The sequence below is a fragment of the Dipodomys spectabilis genome, unplaced genomic scaffold (genome assembly GCF_019054845.1).
Source record: "Dipodomys spectabilis isolate Male_0828 unplaced genomic scaffold, ASM1905484v1 ptg000007l, whole genome shotgun sequence".
In the NCBI taxonomy this organism is placed as follows: domain Eukaryota; kingdom Metazoa; phylum Chordata; class Mammalia; order Rodentia; family Heteromyidae; genus Dipodomys; species Dipodomys spectabilis.
The window spans coordinates 1,537,724-1,557,994 of NW_024870684.1; the positions used below are offsets into that span (position 1 = coordinate 1,537,724).

The following is a 20,271-nucleotide window of genomic DNA, read 5'->3' on the forward strand; positions in this document are numbered from 1 at the left end:
TTCCAGAACCATGGGAGAAACAGCCCAGGAGGAGCTACCCTTTTTCTCTCAACAGCTGAAAAATGCATCTCAGAGCTGTGGCTTCCTGGAGAGCTTTGGCAAGAGTTTTGTTCGCCCTGGAACAATAGGGTTCCTATAGCAAGCCACCTAGGAGGTACTGTCTGCAGCCAGCTCTCCCTGGGGCATCTAAATGCTTATGTTTTGTTTGTTCCCTTCCTAATAGGGAGAGGGAGGCACTGCCAAAGCAACTGAAGGTGGCTGCAGAGCACCTGAATTGCTACCTGTCCTAGATAAGATCCTCCCCTGGTTCCAGTCAAACACCCAAAGGTATAAACCATGATGGCCATAGATGTCTGGAAAGCCAGCCTGACTCCACATTATTCCCTAATGCTGCAGGATCTTGTCTGAGCCTTAGTTCTTGCTTTTGTAAGCAGCTCCCACTGCTTCCCTGAGAAGGGCTATTGGGAGACATACAGGGGTGCCCCTTGGAGAAGTATCCACTTGGCAGGAGTACCTAGTGTTCCTTCTTGTAGCTCCTTCCCTCTATTTGTGCTGATGCCTGCTATTTTAACAGAGCCCAGAACTTTGAAAGCTGAATATAAGGTTGGGCATGTTTCTGGTGCTGTTCTTTATAAATGATCATCGTTGAATTCTGCATCTCCCCTTGTAAACTGAACAGTGATGTGCACCTCACTTGGCTAGGACTGGGGTAGGTGGTGAGACACATCTGTTTTATGCAGCAGCCCTGGAAACAAAGGCTTTTGTTTCCATACCCCTAATATTAGAAAGGTCCATGAAACACTTGATCAAACTACTTTGCTTATATTGCACATGAAGAAATGGAGACAGTGGAAGTAAAAGTGTGGCCCTGTGATCACAAGGTTGGGGGTCAGCAGAATTGAAACTATGACACACAAGATACTATTAGCAATGGCTGTTGATGATTTAATTTTTTTTTTTTTCTTGGACTGTCATGAGGCTTGAACTCAGGGCCTGGGCACTGTCCCTGAGCTTTTCTACCCAAGACTAGTACTCTACCACTTTGAGCCATATTGCCATTTCTGGTTTTCTGGTAGTTAATTGGAGACAAGAGTCATGGACTTTCCTGCCTGGGCTGGCTTTGAATTGTGATCTCAGCCTCCTGAGTAGCTAGGATTACAGGCGCAAGCCACCAGTGCTGGGCGATGATTTGATTTTTTAACAGTGTTGGCCACATAGTCCTGTAGTCAGTTGTATAATGGTATTACTATCATGCATTTCTTCCACTTGAACCAAACTCTAGCACTGAATTATTTCACTTTCTGAAATATTGTCAGAAAAGACCGTCTCAGACCCCTGGAGACTCTCACCCTCTGGAGGACCAAGGTTGACTAATTCGCTTAAACCAGATGCAAAGTGGACCAACTCTACTAGAGCTATTTGGCTCCATTTTTTTTTTTTTTCATTGCATAGTAATCTCAGCGAGGTTTAAGTAGAAACTCTTATCCCAAGTAAGGAAATTCTTCTGGACTTTAAGACAGTTTATTTAAACTCCTAGGTGATTTCCTTACTAGCAACTAATTTTTTTTTATCATCTGTGTTTTAGGAACTACATAAGCACCTTCAAACTTATCTTCTTTTCTTTCTTCTTCCTCCCATTGATAAAGACCAGGTAGGGGAGCAGTAGTTTTGTTACCTTCTTAGAAAGAATACATTTCAGTTATGGATCTTTTCCTCCTTTCTCCCCTTGATTCTCCCCCCTTCCTCTCCTATTCCCTCCCCCCCTTTTTTCCTGAGTACCTCTTTGGCATTCAGATAACAGCAAAGAAGCTTTGAGATAGATTTACTAGACTAGTCAATAAACAAGTATTGCACACCTGTTACTGCCGAGTCATGTGCCGATAGATGTGTTCATGATTCCAGTTTTGTACTGCCACTATGCAAGTTCCTGTCACCTCCTTAAAGCATTGTTCGAGGGCAGAGACCACGTCGTAATTATTTCTGAATTTACTTATTCACAGAGCCTTTTCCTCCCTCCTTCCTTGCCCACCCAGAATCGTTTTGAAAACTCAAAAGTCAGCGAGGCAAGAACCAAGCCTTCGATATCTGGAAAAGAACTTTGAGTCCTTGCTTTAATAAGGTGTTCTCTGCCATGCCATTCACTCCCTGGATACTTCTAAAATGACAATGTAACCTGTAAGTACAGCACCCAGAGAGGAAATCAACAGCAAATTAAAAAGTGATTAGTGAGCTTTTAGGCAGAGAAGGTCAAAGGGATTATTTTGGACTTCAAACTTTTCAGCTTTCAGGGCTATATTCAGTTACAAAATTACATCTCTGAATTATTTGTGCAGGTGGCAGCTGTCAGATTTGAAGAAGGTTTCTGTATTTTACAAAAGGAACATTGACAGGGCTGGGAATGGGGACTGGGCTCCTGGGGTAAGAGTTGCCTTCTCCACAGGACTCCAGCTTGCCCAGTGCAAGTCTTTGACAGTCTTTGCTGAGCTGATACAACCCTGTCCAGGTTAGTCCAGTGACCTTATTGAGGAATCCAGTTAAACCACTTGCCTTGGCATCATGTAAACAAGAGAATGGTAGATTTTTTTCCCCTTCTTCTCAGCATTGGAAGGGAGACGATCTAAGTTTTGTTAAATGTCTAACCTATGAAATTTCATCCTCGTCCCTCTTGTGAGTGGATATTGGTGTCTCTTTTAATAGTTGAGGTTCAGAGCAGTTAAGCAACTTGCTGCAGATCACATAGATTATAAGTGGCAAAACTGGTTTTTCAAATTCAGGTCTGAGTTACTTTCTTAAGATCTCTAATCTTTCTCTTACTTGGCACTTTTCTTTTGGATAGTGCTTCCCCAGAGGATCTTAGCAGATGGCTGAGGGATGCTGAAATGGATCCTTTAGCCCTCAGAGCAGCTGGATCACTGGGGGTGACTTCCTCTACCTCTCAAGAGCCCGATAGAGTATTTTTCTAATAGTTTCAATACCAGAAAAAGGCTGAGAAACTGTCAGGATGAAGGATTTTGAAGGCCATCCCAACCTAACCACCTATCCTTCATTCATGTGGCAATATGTTGTTTGGAGAGAATAGGTTAGGATATAACTGGTTAGGAGAAATAATGAGATAAACAGGTCAGTTCATAGAGGGTACCTGGTGGGGAGACAGATCTTCTGAATTCTGGGTTGTTTCCTAAACATTTGTTCAATATACCTTTGTTGAGCACCCATAGCAGCCACTATATGCTAGAAAATTTTCTTTGTGCTGGGGATACAGAGATGAATAACATGAATCCTTTCCTGAAATGACTCAGCTAGTGAGTGCAGCAGGCTTACAAGAAAGGAATAATTGCACGAAGTGATTATATCTAAGATGTCATGAGGTTTCAAACATTATATCTTATTATTGTATGAGCCTAACACCATTATAAATAAGGTTTGTGATGTCAGCAAGTAGCTGATGGGTTTTAATTCCATTCACTTGGCTTTAACTCTTTAGGATTAATGAGCTTCTAGAGGAGGAGGCGGTTTTTGTTGTTGTTGTTGTTTTTCTTTTAGGTAACTACTGCTTTTAAAAATAGAACTCAGATAATACTACTTTGTAACACCTAGACAGGTTTTAAGTTATGTCTGCCTAGGTCCTCTGAAGCATAACCTTGTAATTTGTCAGGATACATATTGTTTATCTAGCCAGTAAGCAGGAATTCCTGCTAGCCCATTCGACTCATGGGCATCTGTGCCGAAGCTTTTGTAGGTGCACAACACTTGTCTTCAGATCCTTCTTCCTGCTACTTACTGGCTGATCATGAGCAATTCATGTAGCTTCTGAGCTTCCACTTGTTCAGCTATGCCCTGCACTTCTGACTTGATGTAATCCTTAGCCTTATAATTGAAAACATAAAGGACTCATCTTTGCTTAAGAATAAGACACATACATAAACACAGCACACACAAATTCATATATCTCATGTGGCCACTACTTACTATAGAAGGTAGTGATGGGCTGGGAAGGTGGCTCAGTGGTAGAGTGCTTGCCTTGCATGCCTGAGGCCCTGGGTTCGATTCCTTAGCACCACATAAGCAAAAAAGAAAAAAGCCGGAAGTGGGGCTGTGGCTCAATTGGTAGAGCGCTAGTCTTGAGCTGAAGAGCTGAGGGACAGCACCCAAGCCCAGAGTTCAGGCCCCACGACCAGACCCTCCCCCCCCCCCCCCCAAAAAAAAAAAGTTGGCAGCTAAATGAGATGTCAGCTAATACACAGTGTCAGGGACACAATGAATATTGGTGGTCCCTGGAGAGCGTGTGTAAAGTCAGAGGAATGCAGCCATGTTCCATGGCCCTTACTATTACATGCAGTGAAGTGCGCTTAAGAAGCTAGAAATTGGGCAGGTAATGAGTGCTTGCCTAGCATGCATGAAGCCCTTGGTTTGATTCTTCAGTACCACATAAACAGAAAAGACCAGAACTGGCACTGTGGCTCAAGTGGTAGAATGCTAGACTTGAGCAAAAGAAGCTCAGGAACAGTGCCCAGGCCCTGAGTTCAAGCCCCAAGTCTGGCAGAAAAAAGAAGAAGAACAAGAAGCAGCAGCAGCAACAGCTAGAAATCTCAACCTTATTTGAGACTGCCTATTATTAAATTTAATATGGATGTTGTAGACATTACCTTGCAGAATGTCAAATGTGATGTGTACTTGAGAGCTCTGAATTGCTAGTACACATAGTAGGAGTCTTTCAGTGCCCTAGCTCCTACAGCCATACTGTGAAGGAATACTGGGTTCAGAAGAAAGACAGACGCCCAGGCTGGATCTGTGGACGTTAGGGTTAGACAGTTCCATCTGATGTCCTGTTTACTCTTATCAGTAAAGTAGACACACAGAAATTACAGCCTGCGGAACCCTTGGTTCTCAGCTATATGCTAGCAGTTAACTTAAAGGATTGTTTTGAGAATCGAATCAGTTAATACAGTCAAAGCTCTCAACATGCATTTACATTACATAAATGTAAACATATTCCCATTCGTATTTTAAGAAGCCGTTGAGAGGACAGAGGTATTGGAAAGTACTTCGCTTCACCTAAGGCAGAGGGATTGCAGTTCCTATTTGTCTGGGGGTTGGACTGCATTTTACTGGAAATAAAATACCTCATTTGCGACATATATGAGAATGACAAAAGAAGTATGTGAGGAGCTCTCTCAGTGGAAGGAAGGAATGAACCATTAATGGCTGGTCAGTTTGTTTTATTAGCAGGTAAATGTGTCAGCCCTTTAAAATCCAAGGTCAAAACACCCAGCCTTGGAGGTTTTAAGAAAGCTGTTGTTAATTAATTTAAAGAAAAAGGGGTTTGGGATCTAGCCCAGGAGCTACACAGCCCTTGACTACCATGTACAAGGCCCAGAGTTCCATCCCAGTACTGGAAAGAAAGGAAAAAGAGGGGAAGTTGGATTGGGAGGGAGAACCTAAGAGTTCCCAAATATGAGAAGTCAAATGCAGGGTAGCCACTTGCTCACCTTTGTGTTTCTATTCCTTAATTCTGGTGCCCAATAATCAATACAGATTGTTGACCTCACCTAAAGACCATGCACTTGAGATCAGGAAACACAGTCATCAAAACTAGATCTACAGTCAGTTCTTCATTTCTACTGTATAGTTGCTTTTAGTTCCAACAGTCTTTTTTTTTTTAAATGAAGAAAGGGCTTGAACTTTCTAGCATTGAAGAATGAGCATTTGTCAGGGAAAACCTCTAGACCTAGAATATTCCAGGTTCATACCAGCCAACAGCAAGTGTTTTTCATGGCAGCCTATTTGAAAGGTGAAGAAATGCCTTCATAGTAAACTTAGTTTGTCCCATCTGGATTATGTCCAGTTGAAAAATCTGGACAAATATCATAAACCAAGGAGAGTTTGCACACTTCGAAGACCAGTAGCAATTAATTACTTTAAATAGAAACACAGTCACTTACAAGCAACATAAATATTTGTATGTTGAACCTCTAAGTAACAGTTAGGTTGACCATTCTGACCTTAAGTGATTAAAAAAAAAAGCAACCTCAATTGATCATATTTTAACAAGGAATACATTTATAAAAGAAAGGGTCAGGTCAGGGAGGAAAGAGCAGACCTGGATTCAAATTCCAATGACCCATTTACTCAGTGGAGATGCTTGGTTACAGATCTTCTGGTCTCTATTTTCCATGGAGTATAAATAAAAATAATAACTTTTCATCATTACTGTGGAGATTAGATAAAATGATTTCCAAAATAGGCTCTAAACCTCCTTAAAAGTAGAACTGAAATGTCTTCTGTCTGTATTTCAGATTGTGACATTTGCTAACGGTATGTTTCAGACATGCTACTTGACATTTCCAATTCTCAGTTATCATTATTTATAAAAATAGGTAGAATGGCCCCCACTTGTGACTCTGTACAGTAATAAGATGCATGAAGTTCTTGACCCAGAGTCTTTCTAGCTTTTTTGCCATGGGCAGTTATGCTATTCCATCTACATCTGATACGTATTCTATGTCCCTTATTATTTTGTGGGTAGATATATAGGCTTTCAGTAGATGTTGCTTTCATTATTACTCTCAAAGATCCTAATCTTTGCTTATTATAAGATAACTACAGATTGGTTTAAGTGGAAAATTGGACAACTTTTGACAAAGACACTGGAAGAACTTGGTATACAGGAAAGGTGGGATACCCTGCTAGGCCACCCCTATCCCCACCATCCCATATTCTGAATTTTGGTCATGTGAACAGTGCTGTCATTTCTCCTTCATCTTCCCACTCCCACTCTCCTCACTTCACCAAGGGTTTTCCAAAAAGTACTTTGAGAGGAAGAGCCTGTGTTTAATTTTGTACAAATATGAGCCATGGCTGCAGGGAGCAGGCTTTGGGGCTAGGTCACTCTGCTAACACTTCCCACATGATTTGATCAATGGGTGGGCCACGAAAACTTATCCTGTGTTTTTTTACACCCCACCCCCAAACCACCCAACCTGCCTAACTGTTAGTTTTTCAAAGCCAGTGAAGTTTCAAAGGGCTGAACCCAACACAGGGGCCTTTCTTCTTGCTTTCATTTTTTGCCCATTAAGTGTTTGTCAGTGAGTTCGTGTTTCGCCTCCTCTGTAGCCATTTATACATCCCAAGAGGTCCCTAGAGGTTTAGGAAGTTAATTGATCCTTGATTAAAAGGAGGAGAAATGCTTAAGTCTGTACTAGAATCACTACTTTATTCTTGGCTATGTGTTGCCAAAAGCTTGTAATGCATATTTTATTATCAATAAATCTAAATTCCAGGATATTGGTTTCAGAGTTTTGATTAAATTAGATACGTGTGTATCTAATTAGCATGTGTGTGGTACATGGTGAATGTTTGGTGAACATTAGTGGCCTTGACTGTTCCAAAAGGATTCCCCCCCCACCCCTGCCCTGAGGAGTCCATGGACTTACTGAGCTTCCAATAATTTAATAATTCTCCTAGGTGCTTCATTCTCTCTGTCAAGTGATTCATTTTAGAAAACACCCAAGCTTTAAGTGTCAGGTTATTTGAACCTCATCCAAACCCACCGTTTACTTGCATAGTGACTCTAGAAAGTTACTTTAATCCCTTTGAACCAAAGCATGGCTTAACATATTAGTCTTTGTTGTTGGTAGTGGTGGTAGTTGTGGGGCTTGAACTTGGAGCTGGGTGCTGTCTCTGAGCTTTTCATTCAAGGCTAGCACTCTACTCCTTTAAGCCACACTGCACCACTTTGGGTTTTCTGGTAGTTAATTGGAGATAGGAGTCTCAGGAACTTCAATGCTTGGACTGGCTTTGAACCACAATCCTCAAATCTTTTTCCTGAGTAGCTAGGATTATAGGCATGAGCCACTGTCTGGCCGGCTAACATTAGTTCTTATGACTTTTTCTCTATGAGCATTAAGAGATAGGACTTAGTCTTTTTCATGTCAGTATCCCTCCCAGTCAATGCCTAGAACATAGTAGGTAGCCAGGTTATTGGATGGATCATAATAGTTTAGAGATCTTGACACAATTTGGGTACATAATAGTTGTTTAGTAAATGCTAGCTGTTAGTCTTTGTGTTGTTGTACCCTTTTTGCCATTCATTGCTTGGCTATCTCTTCTGTCATTGTAGCAAAATTTAACATTCATTTCTATAATAGATGTCAGCTTTGTGACCACTAGTACTGAAACCCTTAAACGGAAATGATTTTTTTTTTCATAGAGGTATATAGTCTGTGGGTCCCAGAAACTTCCCTTATTCATGGAAAGTTCAATCCAAGCCTTCTATCCCCTCCCCCCATGGGCTACCTTTAGTGTCCCTGGAAGAGTTGTCTGCTTTCATTACCCTCTGCACAAATGTCTGTTATCACAGGAGTGACATTTCAGTGTACCCGTGCTGCGACATCTGCACAACTCTGTGATCTTCAAGGCTGGGGTTATGATGTCTTTGCCTGTAGCATCTGTCTGTTGCTAGTTTTCTAGCGAGAAAATAGTAAATGTGTAGGATGGTATGTAAGATGGATCTATAAAATGGAGATCCTGCTTTGGATCTTTTTTCTCTGTGCTGTGCAGACGAAAAGCAAGGTCCTTTGTTTCTTGAGCTGCCCAGTTAGGGTAATGTTTGTGAATTTTTATGGCGGGAGGGAAATCTGAGGTTAGACTCTCCCTGGAGCAAAGTCAAAATTTGACTGGCACCCATCCTACCCCCTCCCCCACCCCTAATAATACCACAAGTTAGTAGGGAAGACAGAAAAAGCCATTGGGTTTCTAAATGCTATCTACATGCCTTTCAAGAAAATAAACAAGAGTGTTCAGATTCAATTTCTTGTCTGTTTGTGGTCATCAGCCACATAATCAGAATCGGAAACTCTCCCCAAGTCATAGGCAAAGAAAGAAGAAAAAGGATTTGGATCATTCCCAGTTTCAAGAGGGCACAGAACTGGCCAGACAGATTTTCTTTCCTAAGCCATCACTGTGGGACCTTTTTCTCTTCCCTCAGAACATTTAGTGAGTATCCACAGTGTCTCTTAGCCTCTTTTTGCCCAGTGATGCTTCCTTGAATTTCTTCCAAGCTTCAGACACTGATGGACGATTTGAGCCTTCCTGAACTGGATTATAAGCTCCTTGAGAGCAAGGCTTGGGTCATCTTTGTTTGCTTGTACTTAGAAGAATGTATTAAAGAGTGAATAATGTTTGTTGAATAAACAAATGAATAAGTATACCAAAGTCTTAGATCATCCCAACAATACTGAAATTAGGCCTCTTCTCACAGAAAGATAAGAAAGGAATCTTGGGGAGATGTGAAATGAGTTAAGTCAAATCGTTGTGGAGCAGAACTGAGATCATTAGCCAAGTTCTAACTCTAAAGCTCTTTTATATGTATTTTATTGTCCTTAGAAACATATGTTTTACAGGCCTATCCTGTGAACACTATTAAATATAGAAGCCGGAGGCCTGAGTGTTACACAAATGTCAGGCACCCAAAGTCTGTTCCTCTCCTGAGTTTATTAGCCACCCATTGGCCCCCAGTACCTCAGAGACTACAGCCCAGCTCCGACTCAAAGCTCAACAATTTTTTTTTATCACAATTCATGGAACTTTAAAAGCAGACTATTAATATCATAGAGTTTGGCTTCTCTTATACTTTTCATAGCCAACTTGGTTGCATTTTGAAATGTTTAGGCTGTGAAATTGAAGATGATTTTGGCCCAGAGGATGTCTCTTCTAGGCCCCTAACCTCAAAGATCACCAGACTTCTGTCCCTTCAAAGCAGAACCCTGATTCATGGCTTCCCTGCCCCCTCTACTCCAATGGTGGGGGCAGAGTTTCAAAAGCCAGTGGTTATTGCCTTTTAGGTCCCCTCTGTGTTTACTTTGAGAAGGTCAGGCACAATGCTGTGGTGTGTTGCTGTTCTTTCTTTTCAAAGCACCAGTATGAATTTGATAAAGTAAATTGTTGTTCTAGCAGGAAGCAGTTAGGGGGTCACAAAATAAATAGCCGTAGAATTCAAATAAATCCAAAGAATAAAACCAAATAAATCCATGTGCGTAGGAACAGTGATAGATAAATACACTTTTTAGAAAGTGAGCATTTTTATCGCTGCTGGTCTGGACCAAAGTAATTGAAAAATTGTGGAGTTCATGGTACATTTTTTTTTTTTAAGAGGCAGTCTGGGGTTTTGAGCAACGTGACATGAATTTAATTCTTTTCAAAAAACATGAAAATGGAATTTTATCTTTTATGGAAGCACTTATCTTGGTTCCCTCCCCCCCCCCCCACACACACACAAGCTAATGAATTTCATATTTGTTGGAAACCAATTTCAAAAGTGAAATGAGAGATTTAGGTACTTTCATGGAGAGAAAACTAAAAAGCCCTGAAATGAGTAAAACATTCTAAGTCTCTGTTCTTTTTCTCTTAAAGATAGGAGAGGGCTTGAATGAGCCTTTCAAACGACCTCCAAGGATTATTTCAAGACTCAATGCAAAAAAAAACATGGATAAAAATTTTAACACTTTGTTGGTTCACCAATTTTCAGATCTTTCCTGTTCTTGAGATTTAGTAAAATATCAAGTGGCATCATTGGAGCCTGTTGTTGACCTTAAATATTAGGGAAGCAAGCAGGTTAGGGAATAGCCTGAACCAGATTTCTTGAGGGCAGAGACTGCAGTGGGGGAGAGGGGGTGCAGAGGGAGGTAAACAGGGCTTGCAGCAAGCTGTAGAGGAGAGGTTCAGGTCCAGTGAGCTTCTGCAATCAGCCTTAGAGACCTCATCTTTCCCTGGGTAATGGGGAGCTGTTGAAGGCTCCTTAGCAAAGCAGTAGCAAGCTCATCCTTCAGGAAGTAAACTGGTGGATATATGCAAGAGGCCTTGGAGACTAAGAAACCTATTAGGAGGTTTTTATCGAAGTGTCTGGGCATGTGCCTTTTTTTGCTTTATGGTTCAGAGGGACATCTGGGCAGGCAATGAAATCCATTAGCCATTAGGCCTTTCGGGAGAATGGCATCTGAGCTGGCTGGGCCACTGATCACCAGCTGCAGCTGAACAGGCTGCCTGGTGCTCCCTCTGCCCTTGGGCTCCCAGCCAGGTCTGCAGGCCACAGGGCTCAGCTTGGTTCTGCTCAGTCTTGTCCATGACTGATCAGTGAAAGTGGTACTGCACTGGGTGTCTTATATGCATTCATCTAGTAACTAAGTGCCACAACTGATTTTACTATAGGGAAAGAGGATCACGGAGATGAACTGAGAAAAGGGATCATGCCACTAGGAAGTGGTGGATCCAGGATTCTACTCTGGTTATCTGACTGAAGGCCTGCCCTACTCTACTCCACGCAGCCTGGCCCAAAGATGGGCTTCTCCCAGAGAAATGCTTAGGACCTAACAAATGAGTGTCTTTGGGCTGGGAAGGTGGCTCAGTGGTAGAGGGCTTGCCTTGCATGCCTGAGGCCATGGGTTCAATTCCTCAGCACCACATAAGCAAAAAGAAAAAAGCCGGAAGTGGCGCTGTGGCTCAAGTGGTAGAGCGCTAGCCTTGAGCTGAAGAGCTGAGGGACAGCGCCCAGGCCCAGAGTTCAGGCCCCATGACCAGACCCAAAAAAAAAACCAACCAAACAAACAAACAAATGAGCGTCTTTGAAGATATAAGGGGCCATACGAGTCAGTATTCCAAACTATGACAGTTACTGGATTTTCATTTTTCCCTTCCTCTTACCTCCTGGGCAAGAATAAAGCATGATACCACTCTCCGCCCAGGCCATGGCAGGATGGAATGGCGATGCCAGCAGTAAAGGCTGTAGGTGACTACAAATGGAAGGAATTCCTCTGACTGTCAGTGTTATTTGGGGTGGTCTTTGCTGTAGGCTTTCCTTCCCTAGCTTCCTTGCATTGACGTTTTCCTGTTTCCTCTTCCCCTGGTTCCAGCGGCCCTGCCCTTCCTCATCATTGAGACCAGCACCATCAAGCCTTACCGCCGAGGGTTTTACTGCAATGACGAGAGCATCAAGTACCCTCTGAAAGTCAATGAGACCATAAATGACGCCGTGCTCTGCGCCGTGGGCATTGTCATCGCCATTCTTGCCGTAAGTGTCTGAGAGCTGCCAGACTGATCCTATCTGATTCCCTTCTGTGTTCTGAAATCTCAGCCAGCAGAGAGTGGTACCAAGTGGCCAGTAATTACTCCAAGCAGAAACCAACAAAGCAGCAGGCTTGTCCCGAGTAGAAATGGATCAGACATTATTGATTAAAACCATTTACTTACAGATAAGCAGTGCTCTTCTCAAATATCCTCACAACAATCCACTGAAGTCTAAATATTGTTCCTCTCTTTCTTCTAGAATTTAAGAAACAAGGTCCATAGGGTAAGACTATTTTTTGCCTAAGATCACTTAGTTAACAAGTTGTAGAGTTGAGATCTGAACCTCTACTGTGCTATAAAGTTGAGCCCCCAACATGAGAAATACGTTGTTAGCTCTTCCAGGTATTATCTGTGTTTTTGCCAGTCCTTGGCTGAGCTTCAATGACAATAACCATGCCACTAATGTCCTATGGCATATTGTGCTGTGCCCAGTGGCTGTGGTGGCAAAGGAAATGAGACTTGGAATCCAGAGAAATGGGTTCTAGACCTGCCCCTCCACAGGTCTTTGACACATGCCTGTCTTACTTCACAGTGTTGTAATAAAATGCAAAAGGCTCATGAATATTGAAATATGCAAAACTCTTAATTGCTCAGCAAACCACTCACATGCAGGTATAAAAGTCCAGATTGAAATGCCCAGGGCTTCCCTTCACAGGGTTCAGCCCTCACTGAGGATATTGCAAGCCTGTTCTGTGGACTTCGATGTTCAGAATTATTCTGAGCCATGGAAGCCTATTGAGAATTTGGGTGTGGCCTACCTGGGTCTTCTGTGGAAGGTCACCACCCTCTTTTAGTGTATCTATTTGAGGCACAAGAGGGGTGGGTAGTTGAAAGCTGAACTGGTCACTTATGAGCCTTCCGTTTTCACAGCTGTCCTTTCTAGCCCTACAGTATTTTCTAAGTTTGTTCACTGCCCTTAAACCCCTGCCATGTGGGTGAAAGGGCAGAGAACAAACTTAGAAAATTCTCCCTTGTAGATGTGTAGATTGCCTTTCTGTAGAGCAGTGCCTGGACATTTCTCTTTAGCCTGCATTAGGAGTAAGGCAGTTAATATTAAGAACACTAGATATGGCCAGGCTCCTACCTGGAATCCCAGTTATTTGAGAGGCATAGACAGGAAAATCATGGTTCAAGACTAGCCTAAGAAAAAAGTTAGCAAACCCTATCTCAAAGAACAAATCAGTATAGGTAGAAGAGTATAAGTAGAAGGATTGAGGTCTGAGGCTAGCACAAAAGTAAAAATCACAGGACCTTTTTCTAAGAAAATAACTAAAACCAAAAGGGCTAGAGATGTGGTCTAAGTGGTAGAGTTCTTATAAGAGGTACTGAGTTTAAACTCCAGTACTAAGAAAAACCAAACAAACAAAAATACTAAACATGAGATGTGCACTATTATCCTTATTATATAGATGGAAAAATCTAAAACACAAGGGGAATAACTGACATGCTCAGAGTGTACAGCTCATAAAAACTGGGGATCAAGCCTATGCCTGGTTTATTTCAAAACCCCCTTTTCATCTTGCAGCCTTATGTTTCAGGATGACTAACCTATCCAGATGAATTGCTCAAGGGGATAGGCAGTTAGCTTATCTTCCCTACTCTGGGCCACATCTTAGCTGAAAGTATGTGAACCACACTGCATGTAGCTATTTTTTTTCTTTTTTTCCTGACTTGCTCGCTCTGGGGGTTACTTATAAACTTTGAGACCCTCTTTGTTTTTTAATAACATCGTAAACCAGGCACACAGTCAACAGTTTGAATTTGGGGAGCTAGAAGGAGAGGTAGTAGAATTCTTTCCAACCTTTTAAAGAAAAACAGTTCATTTGGCAACTGTCGTTCTTAAAGGTGGACTAAAGAACTTTGTGTGGGGAAAAAAAAACTGAAAAGTGAAGTCTAATTTTACTATTTGCTCAAAATTGAGAGTTACAGGATTGAGTTCTCTAGGAAAAATGTTTTTTTCTAACAAAGGCATTTGTTGTGGGAGGCAAATAATTGCACAGTATCTTGTGCTAAGGTTTGGACAGGTGTTTTTGGCAGCCAGAAGATCCCTTAGTTGAATACATGAAGGAGCACAATTTAACCTAGGAGTACAGTAAGGGGAGAAGAGCCTGGGGACAAGTTGGCCATCCTCTGCTCTCTCTCCACATGGCATTATTCCTGGCTTGCCTGACAGCCTCCAGGTACAGCCTGGTGGATTAAGCACCATTCTCAAAGTGAATTTGGTGAATTGTTGGTCTCTGTAATCCTCACTTATTTCATTTGTGAAATGGGAACGGTGTTAACCATCCCACAAGGACATGGTTTGTAGGGATCAAAGTAAGTGAGGTGTGGAAACACAGGCTGCAGCAGTGAGCTACATAGAACAAGCAGATCTTAATGACAGGAGTGGTTCTGGGTCTCTCCTTTGGCACCGGGATGAGCAAAGGAAATGTTACAGGGGTTCCTTTGAGAGCTGTGCTTTTCTCCTAATCCTTCCTTCCATCAGGTGCACTCAGGGTTCAACAGCTCTGCCCGGCTGCCTATCCAGGCCAGTATGTGTCCCCTACAGAGGTGCCAGCAAATCTGTTGTTCTCAAGAGCTTAGTTCCCACCTCTTTCTGCATGTCATGTTGATGTTTTAATTAAAATGCTCCCTGAATGCTGAGGTTTTCTTGAAACAGTCGTGGGGCTGGTTAAGGAACCATGTTGCTTTTTTCCACCCATACAAGGTCAGCAAAATAGGTTTAGCTGCAGCCTTACTAATTCAGGGAATCCAGTCACAAAAATATACCACAATCTTGCAGTCTTTGAGTTGTAGGCCTGGAAATTTTGTAGACCATGTTCACCGAAATGAAAATTCCCAAGAACTCATTATTCTTACTGTCTAGGGTTAGTTTCAGATAAGAGTCATCTGCTCTGAGCTCGTCTGCTATTGACTGAGTCTCGTTCATTGAGCCTCAGTAGTCTCATCAGTTAAATGGAGAGAGTATGTCTACTTGTTAGAGCATACATATATCAACTAACTCAGCTCCTGATACAATAAATATTGATTCTTTTCGTTACAAATCAACATGAAGAGTCAAAAAAAAAAAAATTGAGTCAACTTAGCCATGACTGTATCTGACAAGAATAAAGTCAGGAAGAAACCCAGCCCCTGGCTATATGGGTGTTATTCTCTCCCCTGACATCCAAAGCCTCTTAGTTTCCTTTGCTGTAGAACTTTTACTGAAATGCAATGACAGCTAGGGGCGTGTGCTACTGAGGTTGATTAGTCTGCTCACCTGCCATAGCTACTGAGCAGACCACGAGTACTGCTTCATGGGAAAACATAAAACAGAGACCTCTCTTGGTCTCTGAATACCTCACTGGTTGCTCAATGTGTAGATGCTCTGCACTTTGCCAATCACAACATCACCATATCTCCCATTTTCCCATCTGGACTGGCTGCCGTGAAGAGCCTGGCTGCCTTCACCCAGAATCAGCAGGTGACAGAGCTGGAAATTGTATCCATTTGCTACTGGCTTCCCTGGGCTTTCTTCTGCTGAATTTCAGGGTTTTTTTCTGCTGAATTTCAGGTTCCTTTGAAATGGCAAGAGAAGCCCTTGGTCCAGTTTGGACAGTCCCCACAACAAAGAAATGGAGTGAAGGTGAAGGAGAGCAGGGCGGCTTAGAGATGCAAATCATCAAAAGTTATAGAGAAAGCAGGCACCTTTCTGTGGCAGAACTTATGGAAAAACCTGGTCATTTTGACCAGTTTTTCAGATGTATCTCAGGTTTTGGAATTATAGCATAATAGGAATTCCTTCCAAATCCACAAAGCAATGGTTCCTAGCCCTGCCTTTGCAAAGGCTTAATGACTCTAACAGCGGTGAGATTAGCAGTTTACAGTAAAATAGCCTCTCCTATCTAGGCCGCTTTTTGCTTGCACCTTGAGCTATCTTAGAAAGTGTGTTATGGGGCGAAGATTTTCATATAGCAAAAATCCCCAATATTTTTTAATAAACATAGGCTTAGTGCTTGCCTTAGCCAGATACCAAAAGGAGTTTACCAAGGTTCTTAATCTGTAGGAATTGACACATGAGCAAATCCTCTCTAGCCTTGGAGGAGCTGCTTCCCTTCCAAGACCCCACTAGAATCTACCCCTGTAATAATATTCCGAAGTGAAGAAACAGCTTAGACCTTGGCATCATCTGACTCAAGTTCATGTCCCAGCTTCTGTGCTCCCTTGTTTTTATTTCTTTTTTAACGTGTCCTAGCAAACCACTAAACCCTTAAGAGCTACAGTTTCTTGTTTAAACTGGTGGCCATGGGCTTGTGCTATTCTTCAGATAAAGTGATAATTATGTCTGTGATTCGTGAGAGTCATGCTGGTCATCTGTGTGATGATGTTGCCTCATTCAGAGAGTGACCTTTTTAGGTACCTTCTCCTATGTGTCCCTGGGAGTCATCCTTGGGAGGCGGACTGTGAGAAATGAGAGACCTCTGGGGTTCAAGGAAATTCAGAGATTCTCCCAGAACTGGCAAGTCCAGATCAGAGGTCCTCTGATTCTGAAACCAAGGTTGTTTTTTTTTTAGTAACGGTAACTCTGCAGTCTGACTTCCTTCCATAGCTACTTATCAGGCAGCCCTGGGATGCCAGCTGTGGGGGACACAACAATGATCCCAGGCCAACGGACTCTTCCTCCTCTGGTGCAGTGAACTACCAACACCTGCTCCATCTCAAGTGGGCAAGTTGGCACCTTTAACACACACTGCCTTGTAATGGGGATCCTGTCCAGGTTTTGTCTCCCCAGCTAAAAGGCAAGTTCCTAGGAGACAGAGGCCAAGTTTTCTCCCCTGACACATGGTAGATATTAATTACACACCAAGAAGACATCTTCAGGAAGCTTTTCTTGGATGCTTTCTCTCCCCATCTTCCAAAGGTCCCTAAGAACTCTGGGCCCACCTCTGTCCTTGAGATTCCCATGCTGATGATCTTGCTGTTTATTTGTCTGTTTCACACCTGTCCTGTTAGCTGTACAGGGTAGGAATAGATCTGATTCAATTTGTTATTGCTGTGTCAAACATATTTTGGCCATGGTGCCGAATATATGTTTGTTAAAATCACCAGAGAGGCCTTATGCTATAGGCATAAAATCAAACTCACGAAGGCCAGAAGATGTTCAAGAATCTACAGACCAGGAAAAAGTATCGTATTTGTGTCTCTAAAATCATAACTATTCTCCATGTGGTACATGGGAACACACTCTGTACCACATGCAAATTTCTTGCTGGAGAGACAAGAAGAAGAGCTCAATACCTCCAGGACTTGTTTATTCAGTATCAGGCTTCAGTTTGCCCACATCTGGACTTCATTAGTTCTCCCCCCATCGACTCCTACCCCCATCTCTCTTTATCTACAAGAGCTCTGCCAAGAAAACAAGGTTCCCCAACATTGCTCCTCATTAAAGGTTAGTCAAGTTTTCAACTCCGCAAAAAAGTGAAGCCATGCTGGCCCAGCAGTGCGTTAGTGGGAGACCCAGTCCCTGAGTTTACAATCCGCTCCATCTGTGCAATTACCAAGACCACCAACAGAGAGGGGCCACATTAATCCTTCAGTTATGCTGTCCTCTGATCAGATGGCTGCAGAGTTCTTCAGAGACCTTTCTGTCTCTGGGGGATGGAGGCAGGGGGCATTCATTTGTGATTTCACAAACATGTGCTGCTGTGTGCTATCTAGGATTTTATTTATTCTCTGTCCCCATCATTCTGTAATCCCCAGAAGACAAGACTGACAGCAGGTGTTTTCTAATTACAGCCCTTAGGGTCCATGATTATGCAAAATGTATGTACCACAAAGGTGACAATAGTCTCCATCTTGAGAGGTAATTTTCAGGTGGCTGAGGAATCCATCTGTGCTTCACAGTGTGTACCAGGGATGAGTAGAGAACTTATAGGAACTATCTGATGGAGAAGAAGCGTATTAGTCTTATCTTCACTCCTCTTCTGCAGCTGCTGGAGGTAGACATTTACAGGGCAAGCAACTCACCAAAGCAAAGTGATTAGTCCAAGGTTACTATGTTGAATGCAGTGGAAAGCAGTAATGGAAACTCAGGTCTGTCCAGCTTTTAAAAACCCAGCGTTTTAATGGACATTTATTAAAAGCCTACAATGGGCTCAGTGTTATGTGGAGTGATCTTTATTTAGCTAGCTATAAAAGCTTTTAGTTCCCGGGCTTGGAAAGATGCATGTATGAAGACAAAGTGTCCAGGCTGCCAGACAAATGACCTCCTAAGATGACCAGGGTGCAGCAGTGGTGGTATGTGCTTTGGGTAGAAAGTGGCAGCCTGCTGTGCATAATTAGATGCTTGGTGAGTTCTTGTCTGTGTCACTGGAATATGGTGGTAGGTGCCATGGCTCTAAGCTGATGTATACAACACAGGTCTTGACCTTGCAGCTCATCGTATACAGGAGAAGTAATACAAATACACGACTGACTACACTTAGACTCTCTTGAGTGATTATCCAGAAAGTAAGTTAAGTGTCAGAGCAGTGTGCAGCCACAGATTTTAGGGAAGAGAGAGCTTCGAAGACAAAAACATGTCAAAACTTCCTATCCCTAGGATTTAGAAATAACCAGAGAGAAATGGTTCTCCATCATCAAGTGCTATAGATGGTGTGACGTGGGAATAAAGTTAAGGCTAGGCTATTTCCAACTCCAAAGACCACAGTGGAGATGGCTGCTGCTGCGTCCTCATTATCATCACCATCATTGTCCTTGTGTAGAGAGAATTTGCCCATGTAATTATTACAACAACCCTTAAACACATACTGGAATCAGCCGCATGTTTACAGAAAAGGAAACAGACTTAGAAAGCTCAGTTGTCTGAGACTAAGAAATGGAAGAACCAGACCTCTCCCTACCCAGCATTTACTTCGGTCACCACTTGAACTCTTCCCTGAGGGAGGGGTGGAGTTTTCCTCAGAGATTAGACATTCCAGGCCCAGGGGATTGATGCAACTAAAGGGAAAACTTTGCAACTCTGGTGTGTGGAAATGCACCACAGACTTGTTTGGCTGGAGAAGGAGGCCAAGACAGCTGACAAAGTTCAGGTATGAAAATGAGATCGAGGAAAGATTGTGGAGGTCTTTGCGTGCTGAGGAATGCTGATGAATTAGTTGCTAAACACCGACGGAACTATTTATTGGTTGATTGGTGGATTGTTTGATTGTATTACTAGAAATTGAGCCCAAGGCCTGGAATGTGATGCGCAAGAGCTCTACCACGTGAGCCATGTCTAGCCTTTGTAATTTGTTTGTATTTCATTGTTTGTGAGATCACTTTTACTTGGCCTATCTTCAATGGTTCTTCTACCTTCAACCTCCCCAATGAGGTTATTATAAATCATCATTTGAGTTTGGTCTTGTGAAGGAATGGATGTAGCCTGAACAATGCTGGTGGCAACGTAAGGGGAATAGAGTGGGGGGAAAGATGGAGATGAGAGACTTTGCTGTAGAAGAATGGACAGAATTTGATGACAGGAGGAGGAGGAGTCTAAGATTTCAGGTCTTTGGTTATACCTGGTACAGAAATAAGAGGAAGCTGGGTACCAGCAGCTCATGCCTGTAATCTAACTAATTACTCAGGAGGGTGGGGCCTGGAAGATTGAGTTTTAAAGCCAGCCTGGACAGAAAAGTCTCTAAGACTGCTCCAGGAGTGTGGCTCAAGGTGAGTAGAGCACCTTAAAGTAAGAAGACAGAGAGACAGAGTCAGAGGTAGGAGAGAGAAGCAAAGTTTGGGGTGGGAATAGAAATAATCTAGATATAATCTTAGGTTTGATTTGTTTGACATGTGTATGGCAGAAGCATTGTGTCTATTTGGGAGATGCAGCAGAAGACTGGAACAGAACTGGGAGGAGAGCTGTCCTTTGCAGAGGTCATCTTATTGGAGCTGGTAATTAAGGCTATTCAAGCAGCTAAAGTCACTGCAGAAAATCACTGATCCAACTCTAGGGAAGACCCCTATTTACTGAGTAGAAGCCAGATGTGGAATCAAAAATGTGGGAAAAAAATGTTTAGAACTAGGGGGGAAAAAAGGATGATGTCTCAAGAAAACCTGGCATCTATATCACATCAACCAGGAGTGAGAGGTTGGCCATGGACAGTGCTACGAAAAGAACTGCCAGGAGACTCT

General features: G+C 42.6%; 1 protein-coding gene across 1 annotated transcript in view; it reads left to right on the forward strand.

Moving 5' to 3' along the window:
• Plpp3 (phospholipid phosphatase 3) overlaps positions 1-20,271 on the forward strand; it is a 76,460-nt gene that overhangs the window by 25,847 nt on the left and 30,342 nt on the right. Inside the window, exon 2 of the mRNA XM_042699207.1 lies at positions 11,907-12,064. Within this exon, the coding sequence (XP_042555141.1) occupies positions 11,907-12,064 (158 nt within the window). The remainder of the gene's footprint in view (positions 1-11,906; positions 12,065-20,271) is intronic.